This window comes from Mobula birostris, chromosome 9 (assembly GCF_030028105.1).
Source record: "Mobula birostris isolate sMobBir1 chromosome 9, sMobBir1.hap1, whole genome shotgun sequence".
Taxonomy (NCBI): domain Eukaryota; kingdom Metazoa; phylum Chordata; class Chondrichthyes; order Myliobatiformes; family Myliobatidae; genus Mobula; species Mobula birostris.
The window spans coordinates 104,513,990-104,540,654 of NC_092378.1; the positions used below are offsets into that span (position 1 = coordinate 104,513,990).

General features: G+C 41.9%; 1 protein-coding gene across 1 annotated transcript in view; it reads left to right on the forward strand.

Annotated features, from left to right (window-relative positions):
• baiap3 (BAI1 associated protein 3) overlaps window positions 1–25,546 on the forward strand; it is an 85,549-nt gene extending 60,003 nt beyond the window's left edge. The window contains exons 20-32 of the mRNA XM_072267293.1: window positions 1,543–1,663; window positions 2,925–3,068; window positions 4,137–4,214; window positions 6,121–6,336; window positions 7,082–7,150; window positions 7,529–7,608; window positions 8,358–8,466; window positions 13,183–13,254; window positions 15,842–15,925; window positions 18,669–18,789; window positions 20,180–20,303; window positions 20,777–20,982; window positions 24,709–25,546. Coding sequence (XP_072123394.1) covers window positions 1,543–1,663; window positions 2,925–3,068; window positions 4,137–4,214; window positions 6,121–6,336; window positions 7,082–7,150; window positions 7,529–7,608; window positions 8,358–8,466; window positions 13,183–13,254; window positions 15,842–15,925; window positions 18,669–18,789; window positions 20,180–20,303; window positions 20,777–20,982; window positions 24,709–24,809 — 1,525 coding nt within the window. The 3' untranslated portion in view covers window positions 24,810–25,546. The remainder of the gene's footprint in view (window positions 1–1,542; window positions 1,664–2,924; window positions 3,069–4,136; window positions 4,215–6,120; window positions 6,337–7,081; window positions 7,151–7,528; window positions 7,609–8,357; window positions 8,467–13,182; window positions 13,255–15,841; window positions 15,926–18,668; window positions 18,790–20,179; window positions 20,304–20,776; window positions 20,983–24,708) is intronic.
• The last annotated feature ends 1,119 nt before the right edge of the window (window positions 25,547–26,665 follow it).

The following is a 26,665-nucleotide window of genomic DNA, read 5'->3' on the forward strand; positions in this document are numbered from 1 at the left end:
CATTGAAAAAGTGCAGGAGGACAAAGACAGATGTGTCAGAGAGAAATTGAGAAGTAAGGTAACAGCTAGTTGGAAGTCTGGGTGGAACTTGTGCTCTGAGTGAAGTTTGCTGCAGAAATGTCACCCACTCTGCATTTCCCAATGTGATATAAACCACAGAGTGAGCACTAACAGTAGAACGCTCAATTTGAAGAGCAAGTGAATCCTGCCTTCATCTGCTATGTCTGGAGATAAATGGGTATTGCCCTGCATATGCATGGAAAGCAGAGGGTGAAAGGGGAAGAATGAATCAGAAATTCAGGAAGAAACAGTTCTTTCAATAACTTGAAGGAGGAGGCATAAGACAGGAGGATCCAGATATTACGGTGGATGCTCAGAGTGTGGAGGCACAACGATTGAAGGCGGGTATGGGCAATGGAACAGGCATGGTTGAGGATCATGTCAATCATGGTGGAAGGAACAAGCAGTTGAGGAAAAAGAGAGATCAAGGTACTGTGATGTGGAAAGTAGCATCATCGACAGACTGGGAATTTGGGAGACTGGAATGATATCTACACAAGATGCAACATTTTACTTCAATACAGCACCAGGGATGAAAGCCCCTAAGTCATTGGGAGTGTCAATAAGTGTGAATGCAGTAAGGGGACCATATTAACCAAAGATTTTCTTGGTGTGAACACTCAGAGGGCATGTCATTTTGTGAATGAATCTGGAACGAGGGTCACTGTTTAAAAATAAAGGATCATCCTTTAAGATAGAACTTTTTTTTCTCTTGAAGGGCTGCAAGTCTTTGGAACGGTCTTTCCCTGTGATGGAACCAACATTTTTGATAACTTTTAAGAGAGAACCGTATAGATTCTTGATAAATAACGGGGTGAAAAGGGAGAAGATTTAATGCAAAGGTGGAATGACAGTCAGACAAACCATGATCTTAGAAAATGTGTGGCAGATTTGAGAGACAGAGTGGCCTACTCATACTCCTAAATTATGTGTCCATACGCATGCTGTTTTGCTCTTTTTGCATTACTCCATTTGAGCCATCTCTTTGAAATTTTCCCTTAGCCTGCTCTCATCTAAAAACAATCCTGGCTGCTCCACATTGAAGTCCCTCATCCCCAGGGCCATTCCAGGAAACCTCTGCGTCCTTTCTAAGGCCACGATATCTTTCCTAAAGTGAGATGTCCACAAATGTATGTAATATGTGGGTGTCAATCATAGCCCAATGGTAGCAGAAGGATGTGGGTCTAAGGACATTCTGAAGCTGTGTATAAAGTCCACTCTGATTATCAGGTACAGCACTGCTCAAGGAAACACTGAGCTGAAGCAACATCTCCCTTTAGGTGAAGAAGAGCAGCAATCCCATACTGGGTCCCATTCAACGGGGAATGATCAAACACACAGATCCCACCCAGCAGGGAATTATGTCAGACTGATTCCAACGAGCAAGGGTTGGTCTATCATCAGATCCCAAAGACCTAGCAGGGAGAATTATAATACTGCATCCTGTTCAGGCCCTAAATCTGTTTATCTTCACCTCTGCAGGGACTCAGATCTGGGACTCGGGAATTTCCATGACTGGTTCCAGATATCTATTAACAAGTGGCTACACATTGTTTATGAGAAGGCATGTGAACGGATCACGAAGGCGGTGATGGTGGATCAGGTAAATGATTTGAGAAGGTAAATGGGATCAGCTAACAGCTTTTCATGTTTTTGAACGCATTGGCAAGGTAGGCCTTTCGCTCCTGTCTTCCTCTTGCATTCAGCTGACAATTGTCCGGTGAAGCTTCACTCACATTAGTGAACTATAGTAGAAAATGAGTGTGCAAAAGCTGTAAACAAGAGAAAATCTGCAGATGCTGGAAATCCGAGCAACACACACACACACACAAAATGCTGGAGGAACTCAGCAGGGCAGGCAGCGTTTATGAAAAAATGTACAGTTGATGTTTCGGGCCGAAACCCTTCAGCAGGACTGGAGATAAAAAGCTGAGGAGTAGTCTTAAAATGTTCAGGGAGGGGAGAGAGAGAACCACCAGATGATGGGTGAAACTTGGAGGGGGAGGGATGAAGCAAAGAGCTAGGAAGTTGCTCCCTGAATTAGTGATACAAGTATTGAGGGTGGTAAAGAAGGTTTATGGAATACATACCTTTACCAGACGGGACTTTGAGTAGCTGTACAAAACTTCGCATTTGGAGCATCGTTGCAGTTCTGGTTGTTGCAATACAGGAAAGATGTGGAAGTCTTTGAGAGGATGCAAGAGGGATTCACCAGGATTTTGCCTGGATTAGAGAGTACTAGCTATAAGGAAAGGTTGGATTGTTTTCTCTGGAGCGCCAGAGGCCGATGGGCAAACTGATAGAACATGACTGACATAGAAAGTCAGTCTTTTTCCCAGGGTGGAGGAGTCAAATACCAGAGGGCAGAGATTTAAGGTGAGAGAAAAGTGTAAAGAAGATTTGAGAGCAAGTTTTTTGTTTACTCAGAGTGACAGGTGCCTGGAAAGTACTGCCAGGAGAGGAGGTGAAAGCAGATACAGTAGCAATATTTAAAAGGCAATTAGACAGGCATATGATCAGGCAGGGAATGGAAGGATATAGGTCAATGTACAGGCAGTCGGGATTATTTTTAAATTGACTTCATGATTGGTAGAGGCATCATGGAAAGATGGGCTTGTTTCTGTGTGTATGTTTTTTTTCTTTGAAGGAGAACAACTGAAGTATGAAAGGAGAATCAGAGGGAGGGTAGACTTCTTGACAAGGGAGGGTGCGGATGGGAAATGGCAGGTGATTCAAAGTTTGGATGGAGCCAGCAACAGGGCTGTGTGTGTTCAATGAATGACTCTGTCTGCTGGTGAATTCTGTGCTGCCCTGTTCTTCTTTCTGCTGGTAACGACAGTGAACGTTTGTGATTTTTTCCCCAGCTCGATCCCGTTGACACCCTGTCCAAACACAGCAGCTCAGCTGTTGATGTGGTGACCTGTTTCAGTCAGATCAAGAGCTTCTGGCTACAGCTGGCCTGGCCTGACCCGATGGGAGCTTTTGTGTTTGTAACAAAGATCACTGACGTGAGTAACTACACTGATTCCTCCCGATACTGTGTAGAAAGCCAGAGTAAACCAAGCACATTAGCCTACTGGGATCTCGAACACACTAGCCTGCTGGGGTCTCCTTCTCCTGTTTAACTGGTATTAAGATTCTCTGGCTGGTGTGAAGAAACTGGAATAAAGAGGCTGAGGAGTGAATAAAACTCACAAGAGAGACACCAAAGATGGTTGCTTGACTAACCTGAGCTTCTGATTACAGAGAGTAATCTGCATGGTTTCCAAGAGCTCCATTCAATCTTGTTCAGTCTAGTTAGTTGTCACTTCAGTTGACTCAGACTGGATCATGACCTACAAATATTTCATGGTCCTTTATCCCCACTTCTCCCTATCTTGACTTAACCAGAAAATAACAGTTCAGCAGCCACCCTTCATTGGTTTCCTTTTGTTCTATGTTATATGCTTGCCAAGGTTTCTGTGTGAAAGGCAATTATACACATTCAAACTGCTGCTGCTCTAGCTTTCTGCTAGTTCAGATTATTCGAGTGAGCTGCGTGCGTGTGGTACAATAGACTTGGAATTAGGGAATTTGTTGAGCAGTTTAGTATCTGGATTGGATACTGTACAAGGTGCATTCCCAGCACCAGTCAAAAGTGAAACACTGAAAACTGGACATCCGAAATAAGCACAGAAAATGCCGGAGATGCCAAGCAAGTCGGGCAGCATCAGTGCAGAGAGATTGATAATACTTTGTCTAAAGAAGGATTGTTATTTAGAGAGTGGGGAGGAACAGAGGGAATGCTGGTGATGGGGAGACTGACTGACACCACTGGTTAAGGTGGCTTAGGCAGAGTAGTGGAAGGCTCATTATCTGCAGGTGGCAATAGTTATCCACAGGAGATGTAAGACTGATGTAGATGAACGGGGACTGATGATGTTGGAGCTATTAATTCCACAACATTGCAATTGCTGAAATCTGGAAATAAATACTGGATAAACAGCAGGATTGGCAGTAAGTCGGTGCCAATAGATGGTTCTCTTTATAGAACCACTGATTCAAATAGACTAACACGTCAATGTTTGTTTTTTCAGGATATTTGCAATGCAGCTGTGATGTACTCAGAAATGATCAGACAAAAATCAGATGATCAGAAGAAAATTACACAACAGGTGAGCACTGACGAACCCTTGTCAATATGAAGGAATCCAATAAATCACATCATATTCTTCATTTCAGATATCGTGTAGTATAGCCATTGACTCCAGATAGAGTTCCACTTCCTGTTCACTGTTACTACACAAAATCCCAATGAACCAAATCCCTCCCACTCAGTCCCACTGTATAGAATTCCAATTGGCCAAAGCCCTTTCCATTTATATCCAGTGAATAGAATCCTTAACAGGCAAACCGTCTCCCATTTGGCTCCACTGTATAGAATACCAATTTGCCTAAGGCTTATTTATCACTCCTGCTCTACAGCACATCAGACCTCTTCATCCCAAGTCCGTGGGAAGCCAATGCAGATAAATAGCTTATGCTGTTGGCTCTAGGTAGCTTTGGAGGCACAGAGGCAGGCCGAGTACTTTAGCTCCTTATTGTATTCCTGGTTCTAAGGATACAATCTAGCATACTCAAGCTCTTAGTAAAAACGATTGGTCCCTTCGGTCAACTTAATCATCTTGCTTGGCTTCTAAATGGCTGAGATGGGGTCAGAACATGTTGTGAGACTAGGAAGCTTCATGGGAGTGTGCGTGGGGTGACAGTCTAATAAGGAGAGAATTTGGTTTCAAAGCAAGTACTCCTGTTCCTCCAGACAAAACGGTCTAGTTGTGTTACCATATCTTTCAACCTCTCCAGGTCTCCCTTTAGCTTCCAACTTTCTGAAGATCTGGAGAGATCCTCCAGTCACGTTTAACACTGCAAAGCTGTTTATAAAATGAGGATTCCATTTCTTTTAAATTATTAAAACACCTTCTGGAAATGGTCTGACTGCCCATGTATTCTCTTCTTGTAATTAATTGAGAAATGGTGAGCGGAGAGCAGGTTCCAGGGTGTAAGAATGTTACACTCCCCAACCCAAGCTCAATTCACCCACTATCCACAATACCTCATGGTACCTTGAACAGAACACCCTCTCTCTTCAGCTTCTTAATCCTTAAATTAGAGTTTGCAACAAAGATCAGGATAGAAAGGGGCAGAGTCCATGAATTACAGCAGTTCCTATCACTAGGACCCTGACAATGTGACAATCTATTTTTACGAGATACAGGCCCTTCCAGCCCAATGAGCCGCGTTGCCCAGCAACCCACCTATGAACCTGATCAAAGGACAACTTACAATGACCAATGAACGTATTAACTGGTACGTCTTTGGACTGTGGGAGGAAATCGGAGCACCCAGAGGAAACCTATGCTGTGACAGGGAGAAAGTTCACAAATTCCTCACAGACGGTGCTGGAATTGAACTCTGAACTCTTGACACCCTGAGTTGTAGGAGCCACTACATTACCATGGCAACCAGCTCAGGGTTCACTATATAAGGCCGCTATCTTGATATTAATCCTCCAGCTCCAGCATCACACAGTGGCTTCACAAGCTTCTGTGACCCAGGTTTGGTGTTGACCTCATGATCTTGCCTGTGTGTGGAGTTTGCGTGTTCTACCTGTGACCTTGTGGGGCTCCTCCCATTTCCCCAGTTTCCACCCACGTCCTAACGATGTGGGATGGCCCATTAAATGGCCACTGTAAATTGTTCCAAGTGTGTTAGTGAGGGAGAGAATCTGGGGAGAGTTGATGGGAATTTGGAAACAATAAGATGGGATTACTGTAAATGGGTGCTTGACAGTATGGACTCGATGGACTGGACGGTCTATTTCCTGCTATATGGCAGGACAACCTATTACCTGTTTGATTTTACTGAGGAAATTCAGCTTCTGCAAGAAATGAACTGAATAACCAGGTGCTGACGCTCTACCCAACGACTTGTATCCTGCCCCTATCCTGCCAATTCCCATCTCCGTATTGGTCTTGCTCCTTCTCCTCCATCTCACGGTTTGTTCTCCTTCTGCCTCCTCAGCTGTGCATTGTCCTGAATAACATCGAGCACGTGCACAAGTACATCTGGAACTTGCCGAAAGAGTTGCAGTGGCAGGAGGTGGAGACGTCTGTGGAGCAGCTCTGTGGGTTGGAAGGGAAGCAGCAGGTGCAGAGAGCTCTGGACACCCAGCTGCAGAGCATTAATGCAGGCATGCAGCGGCAGGCCAACTACATGATCAACCAGGTGGTGGAGAAGGTAAGCAGCACGGTCTGACGAAGTTTAATGTAGTTTAAACTACTGGAGCATAGTTTGATCTGACGGGGATGGATTTGTTACAGCGGCGACTGCTTCATTGAAGCTGGGATCAGCCTGCTCAATAGGGATCAGTTTCTTCTGATCCATTTGCACCCACTGCATCTATTTGATCCAGTGGGCAGCGTTTGGGTCTGGCCCAGTAAGAGTCAACCGTACATGATGAAGATTTAGCGGTTCAATGAGGCTTCATTCAATCCCGTTAGGATCAATGGCAACATCTTGATCTATCAGAGATTGATTGATCTACTGGAGTCAGTTTGATCCAATGCAGATAATTTGTTCCAATAGAGTCTGTCAGGATCAGTCTGATACAGTAGGAATCTGTTTCATTTGCTGAGCACCAGGTTCGATGTAGACTAGTTTCATGTGGTCAGGATAACCTCACCTGATCTCATCAAGTGGCATTTCTTTTTGTGGTTCACTTTCACTTAGTGGAGATCAATTTCACCCTCTGGAGATTGGACTAATTTGGCCAAGATTGTTTTGATCCAGTTGTGAATTAGCTGGGTTCACCTTGTTCTGTGGGACTGGGATTTGATATGTTTGGAATTCAGAGGTGAGCCTCTACCCACCGAATCGAAGCATCGAACTGGTCTGCACCCTCAAGTAAAGGGGATATCCTGGTGAGAACATGCAAGCTTCTCATTCGCCAATCTAACACTGTTTTCTGTGGATTGTTTTGCAGATGGTCCTTGACTTGCGAAAGTACATTCAACATATTAGCTTGTCTCCAGATTCCATCCAGTCTGATGATGTACGTGGTGAAACTTGGTGAAATTGTCATAGTAGGTTGCCTAGGAACCACCTTGCAGCAAGGGCAGGCTCCATCTCTTGTCCTCACACATCTGGGCACCGAATGAAGTGGATCAGTTTACCCACCACGGGTCTCAGCCTCATTACACAAGAAACTGATCCACAGTTCGTGCTGAGATCTCAGAGGAGGGGGGTGGGGCCGGGAACAATGGATGGATGAGAAGGGGAATGAGAGATTGAACGAGGAAGATAATATTTGGAAAACGAATCAGATTTTCAGTGGTGTTTGATCGTGTATGTGTCTCTGAAAATATGGTGTCAAGGTAGATTAGGCCTGACCGCAGTTCTCTTACCCACACCTGTATCTGTCTTGTTGAAGGCTGTGTCTCCACTGATGAAATTGCTGGACGACAATCTAATAATCCTCAGTGAATGGCTTGTGCACGAAAACCTCTGCAGGTAAGTAAGTTCAACAAGATCCAAATTGATAACAGAAACAAAATCATTTCTGTAGAGACTTTCATACCCTCAACCCCTTCCAAGGTATTTACACTGAGTATTAATAACATGGAAGGTGTCACACTGAAATACACCAAGTATTTCTGAAGTGTAGTCATTGATGTAATGTCAGATGGATAGGTCAAGTGGATTAGGAGTTATTGGTTTAAAGTTGACCTAACGTGTTTGAGACGTATACTGAAGCAATTGAACAACTCGCTTGTTTAAATTTAATACCTTCTGGAACATGGATTCCAACCCAATGCCGACAGACAACCAGATCAGTCTTACTTCATATCAGCTCCGAGAGAACGTTGTACATGACTACACACTGTCTGATGGAGCAGTGAACTAAAATCTTATGCTCTACCCAATTCGGAGAGAACGGCTCGGTATAAAGAGAGCTTCACTCTATGTTAGACAAAAACACAATATGTCAGAAAATGAAGTTAATATTTCTGGGCAAAAACGCTTTGTCCAAAGTCCCAACGTATGCAGTTTTTTTTTTCAAAATTTATGAGCTTTACTCTATATTTAGTCCATACTTTGAATAAAACTGTTGAAGAATATTTTAATATTATAGGCATCTTGAAAAGAATCTGTCCCAATGACTCAAAAGCTAAAGATCCACTGTTTGACCCTTTCAACCAAACCAAACTCAGTGCTTCTTCCTGGCATCCCTGCCAATGGATTTTTCTGTCTTTCCCCAGGATATTGACTACTCTGTGGAAATTGCTGTTGGATTTGATTGCTGAAGCATTGGCTACAAATACTGGGGTGTCTGCTGAATTCTACGAGCGATTTCACTTTACTCTGGAGGTTAGAACACAGAACGGGGGTCCAGTCACCAGCACTTGCACCAGCCCATTCCCAACTTGTGCTAAGATTTCTATGTGGCAAACGACTGCATCTGTATCCATTGCATCCTGGCACTGACCACAAGTGGATGCTTAGTACTCCACCAAAAAAAACAACTCATTTTCACATTACATGTTGTTCTGCTGTTTGTCCAGCTTATTTCTATCTTCAATCTCTAAGCATTAGTTTAGTGTACAGATAAATAATTTGGGTTCCTTAAATGGTTGCTTCACTAGTTAAGGATCATTCTTACGAGCAATTTTTATGCTTGTCCCATTATATACAGGTTTCTACGAAGCACACAAAGCGAAGCAGAGTTGTGGCTGAGAAAAGATTTTAACATGGATATAATTCTTTGTTTATAATTATTTGGCTGATGCCCTTTTAGCTAAAAGTGAGTATTTTGTCCATTCACAGTGGACACAAATTAGAAATAAAGTGGTAGCTTAGTGTCACAGCATCAGAGAGATGCAGAACAGAATCAGGCCCTTCAGCCCATCAAGTCTGTGTTAACCATCAACCACCATTTATATTAATCCTATTTTAATTCATTTTTATTCTCCCTACGTGTAACAGAAATAGCCCGACTGGGAATCAAAATCAGGCCGCTGGGTTGAAAGTCCAGCATTCTACCACCGAGGACTGTGAGTGAACCCAATTGCAGAAACCACGATGCAGTTGATGTGCAAATTCAAAAGCAAGCTTTACTTTCTTTTAGCCAAGATGGGCAAAAACAGGCAACCAGTCCAACTCAAAAATGCAGTAATCCAAGATCTTGATGCACAAGTAGGATCCAGAAATGGCAGGTGGTAAGCAGACATTTTAAAAAAACATGCACGCACGCATGCTCTTGCTACTTACAAGATCACACTTCAAGACTGAGCAGAGTAAGGTACAGGAAGCAGAGTCTAGACAGACAAATGGTAATTGGGAGCACGTGCAGTCAACGATCAATAACAGGAGAGTCTAATCAGCTTGGGAAAAAACCCTTAGGGAACTATGTCTGCCCCTGCTGGTCAACCCTGGAATAGACCCGAGCCCTAACACTACCTTCTCATCAGCTTCCTCTACATTCTCCCACTCATCCACACACTAGGGCAATTTTTAAGAGGCCAGTTAATCTACCAACCAGCACTTTTATGGGATGTGGAAGGAAATCAGGGAACCCTAAGGAAACTCACATGATTGCAGGGAGAACATGCAAACTCTACACAGTCAACACCCGAGTTCAGGGTTGAACTTGGGTCACCCGTGCCGTGACTTTACACAGGCTATATTACCTGTAAAGTTTGGGGTAATGAGTTCCAGTGAATGTCTATCAGAGTTAACAGGATTAAAAATCAGCCTACATTCCTGTCAGATGAAAAGTTTATGCCTGAAGTCCATGATTTCTTTTCTTGGTCTGAAGATGTCTTTGTTCTCATCTGCCCTAGGCTGCTTCTACTGTCTTATATTGGATTTCCTGCTGGAGTAGGGTGACCAGATAGCAAGTGTGCAAAGTAAGGACCCATTCTTTCAGTAAGGGTGTGTTTGATGCTAGGGGTAGTAGCATGTGTAGTAATACAAAACAGAGCATGCACATAGACTGAGCTCCATAGCCATAACTAAGCTGAGGAACAAGTCCTTTGAACACATGCTGTTGAAGTTGCAGGTGAAGGAGGCTTTGGTGGCTTTGCATGTCATTTGCCCAAAACAATTTCAACATCTGTGAATAATAATATTCAGTGAATGAGACACTGCTTTGCAAATGGCTGCAAAGTTCATTGTGGGTTCAAGTTCATGACTTCAGGTTATTTTGTGTAGAAATGAGAGTTACCCACAGTTACCTCATGGCCTTATCAAGACTTGTAACACTTTGTCTTTAAGAGTCTACTTGCACCATTTCATAATCCTATGAACATTTTCTCCAGGGGAATTCACTCCTAATAAAAACAGAAAATGTTGGAAATACTCTGCAATTCAAGCAGCATCCATGCAGAAAGTAGCGGGTCCACAACCTTTCATTAGCATTGGATAAGTGTGAATGAGATCAATTGAAATTTGCAAAGGGAGGGGAGGGGAGGGGTTGGAGCCTGAGAGAGGGTGACATGAGAAGTGAAGATGCTAGCAGAGAGGCTAGCAAAGTATATTAAATGACAAAAGGTGAGTCTAGGGTGGTGTAATTAGAAAGAAGCAAATGAAACCTGAAATGCCAATGAAAAAGAGAAAAATAAAGCTGATTGCTGTTCATGGTGCCATCTGAGGTTGTGAACTTCAGCGGTGAGTCTGTAACGCTGGAAGATGGCATGCTGTTCCTCAAGTGTACGTTTATTAGAACAGTGTGCGAGATCAAGGACACAGCTCAGATTAGAGAACGGAGATTTGAAATGACAAGCAACTGGAATCTCAGGATAACTTTGCACACCAAACAAAGGTGTTCCCAGTCTATGATTGGTTTTCCCAGTACTGAGGAGAGCACAATCTGTTGTAAAACACTTACATGGAAGAAGGAAGTCTGAAACACTACTTTTCCTGGAAGGACTGTTTGGATTATAGGAAAGGATCAGTTAAAAAGGCAGGTATTGAAACTCCTACAAGTCTTATGATAGGGAAAGTTGGTAAAGCAGATCTCAGCACTTCTGAAGAGGGAATAGAGGAGACATATCTGGTGGTGGGATCACCTTGGAGTTTTAATAAATTACAGAGGATGAACTGTTGAATGTGGAGGCTGGTGGAGTGAAAAACGTGGATGTGCTTCTAGTCAACTCTTAGCACTGATCACAGATGTGCAATGGCTGGTCCCTATACCTGTACCCTTTCGTTATTAACTGGGACGTTGCTCAGTTTGATTTAATACTTAATGGCTGATTTGAGTAGTTTATTCAGAACATGCATAGTTAGACCATAGGTGGATTTCCTAAATTAGCTGCAACAATTAGCTGTCTCTTTCCAATCTACTGTATGTATCCTCACGTGATCATGCTTAGGAGCAGTTACTGAATGAAAGGGAAAGGGGCTTGGGTACGGAAGGTATGATAGCAGAAACAGGGTGTGGAGAGGATGAACAAGGAGTGATAAGTCAGAGACAAGCACACGGCTCCTCCTTTCTGTGCTTTCCTCTCTCCCTGACACACCCACCCATGTCTCCAATGCTCATCAGCCCCCTTGGAGCAGGAGGAGCAGCCAAACACTATGCTTGCTTGGAGAAAAAGACAAGCTGCCTTTGGCCAGTACTCACTGTGATGATGGCTATTGATGAATTGGCAGAAGCTGTTTCTCAGCTCAACCAATCTGCTCCTGAAACTCCAGCCAGTTATTGCAACAAATCTGCATACACACCTCCTGTTATATTTCACACATACGCTATTATACTACAAACTACTTATAATTTTCACTAAACTCTTATCATTCTAAATGACCAGATGTCATGTGTAAACTATCGGCATGGCAACAGTTTCTTGACAGAACAAAGCTTGTAATACATGGATGATGCCAAATAATTAGGATGCCTAGTCATCCTATGCTAAAGTGTGCCTGTTATTAGCAGTAAACTAATTCTGAGTTGAGTTTGTCAGGTCCTTTGATGCCCAGGATGTAAGTTCCATACCAAGAATTATGACCAGATTGTACAACAGGTGACTGATTCAACCTGACATCTTTTTCCTGTTTCTGCTTTCCTCCCAAATTCACACCTGTCAGCTAATGTGTGTCTGTTCATCTTTGTCTTTGAAAGTACTGTATGTTACTATGTTGGCCTTTGTTGACTGTTTGTCCATTTCAAAATACCTGTTAAACCTTATCTCCCTGTTGCTAACATGTATCCAACATGTAGAACAAATATGCCAGCATTTCCTGTATTGCCTCTTTTCCCATTTTCCCCATCGTGATGTCTCCAACTTTTTGGTTCCAGATTTAATGCAACCTGCATTTTGACACTAAGCATGTGAACTGTCATTTGACACAATCCTACACCAGATTTCACACCCTCCAATTCCACAGTTGATGACTGTAAAATCATTACAGATTATAACATCAAAGGGATATCTCAAGGTATCCCCTGTTGTTTTGTAGGATTGTGTTTAGAAAGTGATAAATGTGGTTTTGTAATGAGAAAACTTTCCTCATAATAGTGCCCGTACATGTGTAAGACCCACCTGAATTGTCTGACAGTGTGACACCTCTGCTATCTGCACTAAAATGTCAGTTTAAACCAGAAGTTCTTAAATGTTTCTGTTCAACAATGACTTCTCAAGACCCATTTTACATTTTATTACATTGAGAAAAGCGTTGACAACTATCTCTGACTGTCCTTCAAAATTAATTATCGTGAACTGCACTAATGTGAGCCACCTACCAGACAGCTCCTGACTGCAGGATGTATATTCTTCCTTACCACCAGTTACCTCCCAACTCCAACACCCCCCACCCCCATCCCTCCAGGTTGTCCTGTGGGAATTCCAGCCCTTGTCTTAATGCCAGCAGGTCACAGTGGCCCAGTACACTAGGAGCAGTGGTGCTTCCAGTCAGAAACTACCCCATGCCCACTTATAAAAACTTGCGACTAGCTGCAACCCTTACTTGGCCTACTCCATGGGTTCAACATGATCTGGCCCTTTCTTCAGCCATAGCTCACAAACTGCTGCCTGGAGGGTCTATTGTGGTAGTGTGACATTCTGCATTAATTATTTTTCTCCTTAGGCACTTGTGCTGTTTCTTCATGCTGAGGGACAAGGATTACCAGTTCAGACCTTACGGAATGAGAGTTACAAGGTAAGTGCTGCTGGCTTCACACTGGCTGGGGACTCAGCCTAGAACCTCCCTGGAGGGAACTAACCAACAGAGCCATAATAACAGAGAATGATTGAATAGAACAAAGGTGACTCGAGAAAGATCCTTTTGTGGGTAGGTGAATCTTTAATTGGAGAAAACACAGGAGTGATACTTGAAACATAAGAAGATTCAACAAGTGTCCCTCACAAAAGGTTATTGCAACACAGCAAATATTCCCACATGGCTAATGTCAATCATAAAGCAAGTTAAAGAGAGAGAGATTCACAGTAGCAAGATATTAAAAAGTCCAGGAAAAAGGCAGAAATTGGCAAGAGTAGATAGCAAAGATGCAAATGAAGTAGTAGCATTGGCAAAATGAAATGAATGGCCTTCTCCCTTGCTCAGATATTTACCAAATGAAAACAGAGGGGGCACATAAAATTATTTTAATTGGGACTTCAGGATATATTCTCCTAGCCACCGGTCTGCTACATCTGCTTTCTTTTGCCAATTCCTACCTCTCTGAAGTCTTTCTATCTATTCTTCTCTCTCTCCACTCTTTATCTCTTCAACCCTTTCATCACACTCTTCTTTCCTTTATCTCCATATCTTAGTGTTTCTCCCCATATCTCACACTGTCTCCTTATCTCACACTGTTTCTCTCCATATCTCACACTGTCTCCATATCTCACACTGTTTCTCTCCATATCTCACACTGTCCCTATATCTCACACTGTCTCCATATCTCACACTGTTTCTCCCCATATCTCACACTGTCCCCATATCTCACACTGTCTCCATATCTCACACTGTTTCTCTCCATATCTCACACTGTCTCCATATTTCACACAGTTTCTCTCCATATCTCACACTGTATCTCTCCATATCTCACACTGTCTCCACATCTCACACTGTTTCTCTCCGTATCTCACACTGTTTCCATATCTCACACTGTTTCTCTCCATATCTCACACTGTCTCCATATCTCACACTGTTTCTCTCCATATCTCACACTTTTTGTCTCCATATCTCACACTGTTTCCCTCCATTTCTCACACTGTCTCCATATCTCACACTGTTTCTCTCCATTTCTCACACTGTTTCTCTCCTTATCTCACACTGTTTCTCTCCATATCTCACACTGTTTCTCTCCTTATCTCACACTGTCTCCATATCTCACACTGTTTCTCTTCATATCTCACACTTTTTCTCTCCATATCTCACACTGTTTCTCTCCATATCTCACACTGTTTCTCTCCATATCTCACACTGTCCCCATATCTCACACTGTTTCTCTCCATATCTCACATTGTCCCCTATATCTCACACTGTCTCCATATCTCACACTGTTTCTCTCCATATCTCACACTGTTTCTCTCCATATCTCACAGTTTCTCTCCTTATCTCACACTGTCTCCATATCTCACTGTTTCTCTCCATATCTCACACTGTTTCTCTCCATATCTCACACTGTTTCTCTCCATATCTCACACTGTCTCCATATTTCACACTGTTTCCATATCTCACACTGTTTCTCTTCATATCTCACATTGTCCCCATATCTCACACTGTCTCCATATCTCACACTGTTTCTCTCCATATCTCACATTGTCCCTATATCTCACACTGTTTCCATATCTCACACTGTTTCTCTCCATATCTCACATTGTCCCCATATCTCACACTGTCTCCATATTTCACACTGTTTCCATATCTCACACTGTTTCTCTCCATATCTCACACTGTTTCCATATCTCACACTGTTTCTCTCCATATCTCACACTGTCTCCATATCTCACACTGTTTCTCTCCATATCTCACACTGTCTCCATATCTCACACTGTTTCTCTCCATATCTCACACTGTCTCCATATCTCACACTGCTTCTCTCCATATCTCACACTGTTTCTCTTCCTGTCCCTACTCATTCCACCTTCTCCCCATTTCTGTTTATTTATTTAGCAATACAAGGCGGAGTCGGCCCTCTGACCCTTCCAGTCACGCTGCCCCAGCAACCCCCGAAAACCCTGATTTAACCTGAACCTAATCATGAGACAAGTTATAATGTCCAATGAACCCACCCAGTACATCTTGGTACTGTGGGAGGAAACCAGAGCACTCGGGGAAAACCCATACGTTCCACAGGAAGGACCTACAGAGACTCCTTACTGATGACACTAGAATTGAACTCCGAACTACGACACCCCGACCTGTAATAGCGCCGCGCTAACCACTATGCTACCGTGCCACCCAGAAATAGCAATTTTCTGTTATTTTCATTTCTCTCTCACACTGTATTCCTCATTCCCTATTTCTTCCACTCTTTTAGGATGAATATCAAGATAAATGTTCTTGACTTTTCCTATCAGGCTAGGTTCTCAGCTGTTTTTGTCTCTACTGGACAAATATTCAACAATATTTAGTGCTTTAAGCTTCCTTCTTTACTTCCACATATACTTATTGTCTGTATTACCACCATGGTTCAATTACTGAATATATTGTTGCATAGTTGCATGTTTTTAATCTATCTTTCAATATATTTTCTTCATTTCTGTACCTTTTAACCACTGGGACGTTGGACCTCCAGGCTCTGAAGGAGGAGTTGCATCTAAACAAATGCTCAACACAGCAGCTAATCGAGAAGGCCTACCAGGCAAAAATACAACAGCAGGTTAGTGCGTCAGCTGTTAAAGTTCCATTTACACTGGCCCGTCAACAATTCCACAAAGCAAACAAAAATTCAAATGCTGGAGAATGTCAACAAACCTGTGAGCTTTCATCAGAATCACAAAAGGTTGGAAGCCAAATAAGCTTCACGTTAAAGAGGAGGAAAGGAAGAAGAGAACGAGGGAAATGTCCATGATAAGCGGGAGACAAGGAAGGTTGAGTACAGTAATACAATCCCCAGAGTGGTGGTGCAGGATGAAAGAGGATGGTGAAGGCTGGTTCACTGCAGATGTTCCATCTGGAGGAGACAGAGGTAGAGGAAGGTGAATGGAAAGCAAAGAATACATTTAAAAAAACTGATGGAATTGAGAGATACGAAAGGCTCTAGTTACTGGAAATCCAAAATAAATGAAAATGCAGGAAACACTCAGCAAATCAATCAGTTAATATTACAGTTGATGACCTTTAATCAGAACAGGCTATTTCCAACCCTGACTGAAAAGACGAGATGTAAGAGATCACTGAATTTGATGCCAAGTTCTGAAATTTGTAACGTGCCTAATCAGAAGACCTGATACTGGTCCTTGAGCTGAAGTTGGACCTCACTAGAACAGTGCAGGAGCTCAGAGCCAAAGAAGTCACACTGGAGAGGGAGAGAGAATTATAGCTCAGGATCACCCCTGTGCACTTAACAGATGTGTTTTACAAATCAGTCTCCCAATATGTTTTTGGATTCCCCAATGTGTGGAGACCCCATTATGAGAACTGAATAGAACACATTACGTTGCAATTGAAACCCAGATTCTCACGCAACCCTCCCTCTTCACTGAAACTTAAAACAGACTTGAGATCTAATCTTCCTGGTGCTGATGAAAGGTGATTAATTAGAATTGTTACCTGGTTTGCTTCTCCATGGAAGATACTAACACTCAGTGGCCACTTTATTAGGGAAACCTGTACACCTGCAAATATCTAATCAGCCAATCATATGGCAGCAACTCAATGCACAAAAGCGTGCAGACATGGTCAAGAGGTTCAGTTATTGTTCAGACCAAACATCAGAATGGGGAAAAAATGTGATCTAAAAGTAACTTTGACCATGGAGTGACTGTTGGTGCTTGTCGGGGTAGTTTGAGTATCTCAGATCGCCTGGGATTTTTATGCACAATAGTCTCTAATGTTTACAGAGAATGGTGTGAGAAACAAAAAGCATCCAGTGAGCGGAGGTTTTGTGTGTGAAAACACCTTGTTAAGGTGAGAGGTCAGAGGAGAATGGTCAGAGCGGTTCAAGCTGACAGGAAGGTGACAGTAACTCATATAACCATGGTGTGCAGAAGAGCATCTCTGAATGCATTGCTTGTCCAACCTTGAAGAGGATGGACTACAGCAAAGGAAGACCATGCCAGCTTCCACCCCTGAACCAAATGAAGTGGCCAACGAGTGTGGATGAATACTTTGGTAAGATGGATATAGACACAAGGTGCCAAAGAGCCTATTTCTGGTCTATATGATTCCAAAGTGCTGCACGATATTTCCAACACTTTCTATATTTGGTGACAGCACAACTAAGGCTCCCTTTCCGCAGCACAGGTTCATCACAAGATAGAAACATGACGCACCTCCTAAACTCTTCCAAATCGCAGCTTCAAGTTCACCGCTTTGAGGGCCGCTCCGTTGTTTGGGGAATTTATTTTGATGGTCGGTGTGTTTATTTGACTGAACTACCAATATTTTCTGAACTCAAAGCCAATGTTCTGGTGACTCAGGAGAGCAGGGGATTTTACATTTGTTTTAAAAAATCTGGATTTGAGAACTTAAATACTAGAAGTTTTTAGTAATGTTCACCATAAAGCCATTGGATTGTCAAGAAAAACCTTGTTTAGTAAAATCCTTCAAGGAAGGACATTTACTGTCTTTACGCTGCCTGAACTATATGTGAGCCCAGGATTGCATAAATATGATTAGCCCTCAGGTGCTCCCTGGAATAGATTCAGAGACCAGGCAACTATTATCATGATAGCATGAGGATGGAATGAAACAAATCCCATAGTAACAACCTGGCTACTGGCCTGCACTTGAATTTGAGTGTGGCAAAGATGTTCTTAGCCCAGCAGTTCTGGCAAAGCTCTCCATGAGCATTTGGGACTGGTATCTAGATTGCAAGAGCTAGCGTATGGCCAGTCAAGCAGCAGTCTAACATAGCTATCCTCACAGAATTATATCTTGTAGACATGATGCCAGATTCTTCCGTCATGATCCCAGGAAATATTTTGCCCAGCAGCGCTGGTGACATAGTAATATATAACGTATATAACATATATAATATGTTATATAATATATAACATATATAAGTGCCGCTTGGAGTTTTGTACATCGACTCCAGACCCCATGAAATCTTCATGGCATCAAGTCAAGCATGAGCAGATTTGATGTAATGCTGTATCCAGACATGGAAGGAGAGAGGAATAAATGGGAATAATTAATAATAGTAATATTATGAAGTACTTTATTTCCAAATGGGAAATTATTTCTTTACAGCAACAACACTTAAAAACACACTTAGCAGTGTGCAGACTTAACTAATAATGAAGTACAGAATCATAATACGCACAATAACACTTTACCAATGTGCAATAATAATGTACGAAATAATAAAACAGAGACTATCGTACAATTTTTTTTTTCCTTTTGCATAGGAAGGAATAACTCCACTATAAATGTATGCTAATTTTAGTGTTCCTCCGTAGAAATCACAGGAGCTAACGCCGTATGGAATGCTTTGCATCAAATGCTACTATGAAGCTGCTGAGCATAAGCTGTACATTGAAATCCTACACGCTACGAACCTGATAGCCTTGGATACGAACGGTGAGAGGGGCCATGACTGCGAGATGTTTTATATCGATTACACATGATCAACATCTGTGGAAAGAGCAGAGGAACAAATTATGTAATCTCTTTCAAGAGTGTAAAAGATGCATGGGATTGTTAAAACAATTGTAAAAAAAAGTAGGGAAACATCAAAGAAATGGACAGAAAACCTGGGAAGGCACCAAGACACGTGGCATTGCCTAACGTTCCACTCCTGCTTCTCTTCAGCTTTAGCTGGCATTCTTAATGAGAGTGGCATTTGATTATAAGTTTGTTTATAAACAGTGGTAGAACTCAGTAGTCCAAAGCAGAAGGGGAAATGATTAATGTACTGTAACTTTGATATTAAAATCGGTGTAACCAACCACCCCCACACGCACACTATGTGATTAATCTAAAGATATTATTGATTAACTAAACTAAGGTTTGGCAGTTGTCAAGGCTTAGTTACCACAGGTTAGATTGGAAAAGAGATAGGTACATGCAGGCTTGTGGGATTAGTTGGTATTGATATTGTGGTGCAGGAGGGGTCAGGAAGAGAGGGAGGCACTGAGATATGACACAGGATTCAGGGGATCCTGAAGATGTGGAGATTAGTTACGGATATGGAGACCGTGAGACAGCGAGGCTAATTAGACATTTAGAGGGAGGGGTTAGACACAGAATCAGGTTTAATATCACCCACATACGTCGCGAAATTTGTTAACTTTACAGCAGCAGTACAATGAAATACATGATAAATACAGAGGAAAAATCTGAATTACAGTAAGTATATATTGTCTATTAAATAGTTAAATTAAAATAAGTAATGCAAAAAAAAAGAAATAAAAAAAGTGAGGTAATATTCATGGGTTCAACATCCATTTAGAAATTGCATGGCAGAGGGGAAGACGCTGTTCCTGAATCATTGTGTGCCTTCAGGCTCCTGCTGGTAACAGTAAGAAGGGGGCATGGCCTGGATGGTGGGTGGTCTTAACGGTGGACGCCGCCTTCCTTAAAGATGTCTTGGTTACTACGGGGGCTAATACCCATGATGGAGCTAACTAATTTTACAAGTTTCCGCAACTTAGTTCAATCTTGTGCAGAAACTGGGAGTCTAATGGTACTGTAACTTTGGTTGGGGATTGTTTGGCGGAAATGAATCAAAGCTAGGGCAATTTATTTAGGATTGAAAGACAGCTTTGGGAGAAAATACTGTTGTGTACAATCTGGTTGTTGTTTCAAATCTTACAGCAGTGAATCGTAGGTCTCATCTGTTCATATAGGCTATTGTCTTTAAATGTTGCGGTTTGTAGAAATACAATATTTTAATTTTTGGCTGGGTTGGGATGAGGTGAAGACATGAGAATTTGACGATTTACTGTTCTCTTGGTCTTCGTGTTTATAGGTCTTAGTGATCCTTTTGTCATCATCGAACTCGCTCCTCAGCACGTCTTCCCAGGAGTAAAGAGCCAGCGAACGCAAGTCAAGAATAAAACACTGCACCCTATTTTCGACGAACAGTTTAACTTGTCAGTATTTTCTTCCACTTACCTAAATTCTTCCTACTATCATGCACCGGGCAGATTTAGCACAGGTTACAAACAAGTAAGCTTCCTCTCAAGGTAGGAACAGTGCGGGTTGCATGCAGGGTAAGCTCCCTCTACACTATCCCACTCGTGAGTGAAGTAGGGGTTAGCTGCAGAGTAAAGCACCTTCTACACTGCCTCTGCCTTATCAGATACCTGAGGGACAGGTATAGCATAGGTTAAGTTTCTTCAACATAATTTCATCAAACTGTCTCAAACCAGAAAGAACAGAGTACTCTTGAGAGTGGGTCCTTAAATTCCAGCAACCTTGTATTAATGATTGCATATTACTAAAATTCCTAACAGGCTTCCACAATTTACCAGACATAGGCATCTATCTCCCGTGCCCATCTCGGACTCAGATGGAAGGATTCTTCTTTTCCAATATTTACTTGCTGTGCTTTGACGTTTTCCAGCACGGTGACGGAAGAGATGTGCAGCAACAACATTGCTTGTATTCACTTCACAGTCATGGACCACGACTGGCTGTCAACCAATGACTTTGCAGGAGAAGCTGTGATGCTGCTACAGGAGGTTCACGGGTTCCAAAAACCTCCCATCGCTGGCGGAATAAAAAAAGTCTCCCCGGTGTTTCTAAAACTGACTCACCCTGATCCCAGTGGTAAGAATCAAACATTTAAAATCTACTCATTATATGTTAAAAATAATTATGTCAACTCCAACTCAAAGTTTTATTTTACAATGCATGTCCAGATTCAATATCAGAAATTATTCGGCATCTGTCTCCCTTTTACACACGGAGGCCCTGGATCTTATTCACATTCCCATGCACCCTTTAACAGACCGAAGTCCTGGCTCCCGCACTCTCTTTAAACTCACCAAGGCCTCATTTCCCAGACTCCTTTAAAACTAGCTAGGTTCTTTTTTCACACTCCTTCAAAACTCACCGGGTTTTCTTCCCACATTCTCTTTAAGTCCAGCGTGCTCAGTGGAAAATTTATTACACTACTGCGTAACATCAGTGCAGCGCCACTAAGGTCCCAGCATACCAAGTAAAGCAGTTGCCTTTTCAAACACATTGGTGGCCCTATAATAATCTGCTCGAATCACGGCAGTGTTGCAACATAACGTCACTAATCCACAAGTGCAACTACAACACAACAGGCTCATGATCCTAAATGCTGATTTAAAGATTGATAACAAGCACAGGACACAGCAAGGCCAAATTCTTTGTAGCAATGCCTATGGTTTGTTGTTTCTTTAGGGGTAATCTTGCATATATTAAAATTATATTTCACTAGGGCAGAGCAGGATTGGGTGGGGGTGATATTACAAGATGTAAGACTGCTGATGTTAGAATCTAGAGCTTAAATTTATCTGCTGGAGGACCTCAATGAGTCAAGCAGCATCTGTAGGAGGGAAGGAATAGTCATGTTTTGGGTCACAAAGGACCAGTTGCCTGAATAATTCGCATATCCATATTTATACCAACTACTCAAAGCTTAATTAGGTCATTTATTCTACAAGATGGTAAGTTGGTAAAAAAGACAAGATTCATTGAAGGACAGGCAACACGGGAGTTAGTGCACAGCCTCATCATCACATTCCTCATTTGCCACAAGTGGACTCTTGTGCAGTTCATTTTAGAGCGACTGAACTGGAAATGGTTACATATAAATGTCAGCGTGCAGACAATAAATGCTGGTTTAATGTCAGAACACTGATCCAAGAGGCGAGCATATTTCCTTTTAAATGCCCATTCAGAATTATTACTGCTCAGACTCATTGGGGTATGATTGCAAGGTCCCTAATGATAGCCTACATCAGAGGATTGTTTAAAGAGGTGACTACAAAGAGAATGGTTTATCTTCTAGAATTCCCTAGATTTTATAATGATGCTTGTGGATTGCATAGTAGCAAAATAAACCATCTTAACGAGAGGGTATGTTAATGGTGGCCAGTTAATTTGACATTAGAAGTAGGGAAGATACTAGCAACTAACTAGAAACATAACTGATCTAATAAAAACACAACATGATTAACGACATTCAACCCAGATTTGAGAAAGGGACTAGGTGGTTGTTGAGATATTTCCAAAAAAATCAATAATATGAAAAATATGAGATTATTACACAAATTCAGAGCTTGCAGGGCAGAGGTGACATACTAACATGGATTAGTTGTTTGATAAGGGCCACAGTTATTTACAATCTATATTAATACCTTACATGATGGGACTGAGCATGTTATTAAAATTTTAAAATGGTACAAAGTGGGTGAGAGAGAAGCTGTAATGAGAACATCAACGCCTGAAAATGAAAACAGAATAAAAAAAACAGTAAAAAGATTCATGAAAGATGCAGTGGCGATCCATAAAGCTGTCTACTTGCCGCAGTTATTAAAGGGAATATCGAAATGGTGAGATGCTGAAAATGTCATTATAAAATGGGATGTTTTTACTTGTAAGTAAATCAAATAAAGTTAACCTACAGATACAGTAAATAATTAAAATAACAAATGGAGATTAGAATTATTTTGCAATTGAACAGGAATTTGGCAAATTCACACCTTGAATTCTCTGCTGAATTTTAATCTCTTTGTTTAAGGAATTGATACTGTAAAATCTGGTGTATGTCCCTAAACTGACGGCAGGGGGGTTGCAGTGGGAGCTTGTAATTTGAGACTCACAGCTCTGATTACCTTTCCATTCCTGCAGTCACATCTCTCCGTCTGCAAGTCTTTCTTGTGAAGTTGCATCATTCACATCACATGGCTGCGTCTCTCACAATGCAACCCCGATCTCTCCACTCCTGCTCGGCTTCAATTCCCAGACTGTGGCATTTACCCATTGGTGCCCAATGGGAGTCATCTCCACACAGTGACACAGACCTCTCTATTTCCCCTTCCAACTCATCTGACCCAAGAAGGTAGCTTTCCTAAAACTGTCCCAAAGTTTGGGGTGAATAAGATTGCAACTTGTACTTTGGATTTAAAGTGCTTTGGTTGGGTGCATGGAGGATATTTCCTCTGGCTAAAGAGTCTAAAACAAGATGGTTACTGAATTAGAATAAGGATTTGGTCATTAATGACCAAGAAGGGTAGAAATTTTAATTCTCAAGTATTTGTAATTTTCTACTGGAGCATTATGACTGTTCAGTCGAGTACACTGAAGACTTCATAGAGTTTTGAATACTCGGGGAGAAAATCTCAGGAAACTTGGAGACTAGGAATGAAAGTAGATTTAAATCATGATCATATTGAATAGTAAAGCAGACTTCATGGAGGCAAATGGCTTAATCTTGCTTCTTCTGGTAATGTTCTTATGGGAGTGATGCAGGAGAAAACCCAAGAACATTCTCAATCTTCAAAGTAAGTTGCATCCAACGATTCACTTCATCTGAAATCCTTTTAGCCTCAAGTTATTTTGAGGGATCAGTTAGAATGCAATATATGATCCTATCAGCAAATGTAGAACTGATTTGTATCAGGATTGAGTCTCTGTTCAATCTTTGTGAAGTTCCAGAATTCTCCTTGCTATGTCGATTCATGCTACCAGTAATAGCTCTTAGGTAAATGCTTTTCATTTTCAAGTATGGACATTAAATATCAACAAATGTTTTCTTTAGAAACACACACAAAATGCTGGAGGAACTCCGCAGGCCAGGCTGCACCTGTGGAAAGATGCACCCTTCCAGAGGGTCTTCGCCCAAAACGTTGTACTTTTTTCTATAGATGCTGCCTGGCCTGTTGAGTTCCTCCAGCATTTTGTGTGTGCTGCTTGGATTTCCAGCATCTGCAGATTTTCTCATTTGTTTTCTTTAGAAAACTATGTTTGTAGGATCAGCATGTTGCTGACAAGAACAGAATGTATTGTCCATCATTAAGTGCCCTTGAGAAGCTAGTGTAAGCTGTTTTTTAAAATCCTAGCAGAGGCGGCACTTTCCTAATGTTGTTGGACTGGAGTACCATTATATTTAGATCATTGCAATGTTGGAGAGGTGATATATTTCCAAGTCAGGAACGGTGAGATATGGAGAGAAAGTTGCGGGGGGTGAGGGGGGATAATGTTCCAGTGTACTTGTTGTCCTTTCTAAGTGGTAAAGTCACAGATTCTAGAGGTGGAGCAGTACACCAGGTATGGATGATGATGACTGAACATTTAAAATGGGGCAATCAATGTCTGACTGCTGTGGTTTGCACCTGAGGACAATGCAGCCCCTGATAGTATCTGTTTTGCAGGTGTCTGTAGCAAGAACAAGAATTACAAAGAAGTGCCCCCTGCTGCTGAATCCCTTGGGCAGTTAGATTGGGACATTCCTGGTCAAATGGCTCAGCACCACTTCCCTGTAATGCATTCACTCTCTATGGAAAACTTTTTTTTTAACAGTGATGAGACCAATCGTGAAGATAATGGAAGGACGCACTGGTGACAAAGAAGCACAGGACTTTGTCAAGATGATGAAGGAGATGGAGGTGTCTCCAGAGTAAATAAAGCAAACTTTAAATGTGTAAAAGATTCAGACTTACAGAAATGCATCAACTGTTGGAGTCATGGTTTGTAAATATGACATTGAAGACATTCAAGAACTCCTCAACATTGAGACTCCATTGACCTAGTGCCACAGGGGGAGGGTAAGGGGCAATTTGATCCAGTACCTTTGGAAGCAATATTTGTTGTGTGCTGCAAGGACAGAAGAGGCGGTGATGACCTAGTGTCATCAGTGTGTTGGGTCTGAGGAAGTGATGATCCATTGACACAGGCATGATCAAATGCAGTAGGGATAATGTTAATCCATGCTGTGGGTGTGATCCAGTGATATGAGAACAACAGCAATCCAAGAGGAAAAGGCAATTCAGTGCAGTAGCAATAAAACTGATCCTGTGCATGGGGAGGTGGAACATGGGGTAAGAAAAGAAGTGCAGTGTTTTTCCAGTGCTTATAGCATCTCACTGTCATCACTGTGGAAATAATGTTGTAGCTCCTCGTCTCTTGCAACTTTGAATACAATCTGATGCTTCTTACCGCTGTGTAGGCAGTCACTGGGGTGATGTAGTACCCATTTATTACCATAGAAAGACAATCAATGTGGGTGTGTTACTTTTTGTAATGAATTTCAGTGACCTGTCTGAGAAATGTTGATAAATGGTGTTAATTTTGTCCAAAATTCTGTCAGATTTTTGTAATTGTAATTTTGAAAATGTTTAAAAGTATTCAAATGAGAGAACCTCCTGTTTTATTGTGGTAATGAAGTTTAAACCAAGACCCTACCTCTGCATTCCAGTCATTGAAGGTCCAACCACCTGCACAACATTCAGCATTTAATCAACATCATCTTGTTTAATTGTTGAATCAGTGTGGGTTACCATGGGATTTAATGCAGACAAGTCTGAGGTATTGCACTGTGGGAGGGCAAATCAGGGTAAGACTTGCACAGTTAGTGGTAGGACACTGAGGATTGTGGTAGAACAGAGGGATTTGAGAACACAGATCAATAACTCCTTGAAAGAGGCATCACAGGTAGACAGGGTTGTAAAGAGAGCTTTTGGAATATTGGCTTTCATAAATCAAAGTATTGATTATAGGAGTTGGGATGTTATGTTGAAGTTACACAAGATGTTGGTGAGGCCTAATTTGGAGTATTGTGTGCAGTTCTGGTCATCTATCTACAGGAAAGACATCAGTAAGATTGAAAGAGTGCAGAGAAAATTTATAAGGTTGTTGCTGGGACTTGAGGACCTGAGTTATAGCGAAAGGTTGAATAGGTTCGGACTTTATCCCCCGAGAATGTAGAAAAATGAGGGGAAATTTGATAGAGGTATGCAAAATTATGAGGGTTATAGATAATGTAAAAGCAAGCAAGCTTTTCCCACTGAAGTTGTGTGAAACTAGAGCTAGAGGTCATGGGTTAAGGTGAAAGATGAAATGTTTTAGGGGAACTTCTTCACTGAGAGGGTGGTGAGAGTGTGGAATGAGCTGCCAGTGCAAGTGATGGATGTAGGTTTGACTTCAACATTTAAGAGAAATTTGGATAGGTATGGAGGGCTATGGTGTGGGTGCAGGTGGATGGGACTAGGCACAAAAGTTCAGCACAGACTAGATGGGCTGAAGGGTCTGTTTCATTCTGTAGCATCCTATGACTGTATAACTAATTCCCACATTTACCTGAGTCACTGTCATTGATGACATTGCCGACAATTCATCTCACACAAAGTGTCATCAAACCATGAGCTAAGGAAATAAGGTTGCATCTCACTTCAAATTTACAGTCAACAGAAACTGTGACACAGGTTCCACAAAACTTCATGTCAGGTGACTAGCACCTGTTGGTTATCACAGTTAGAAA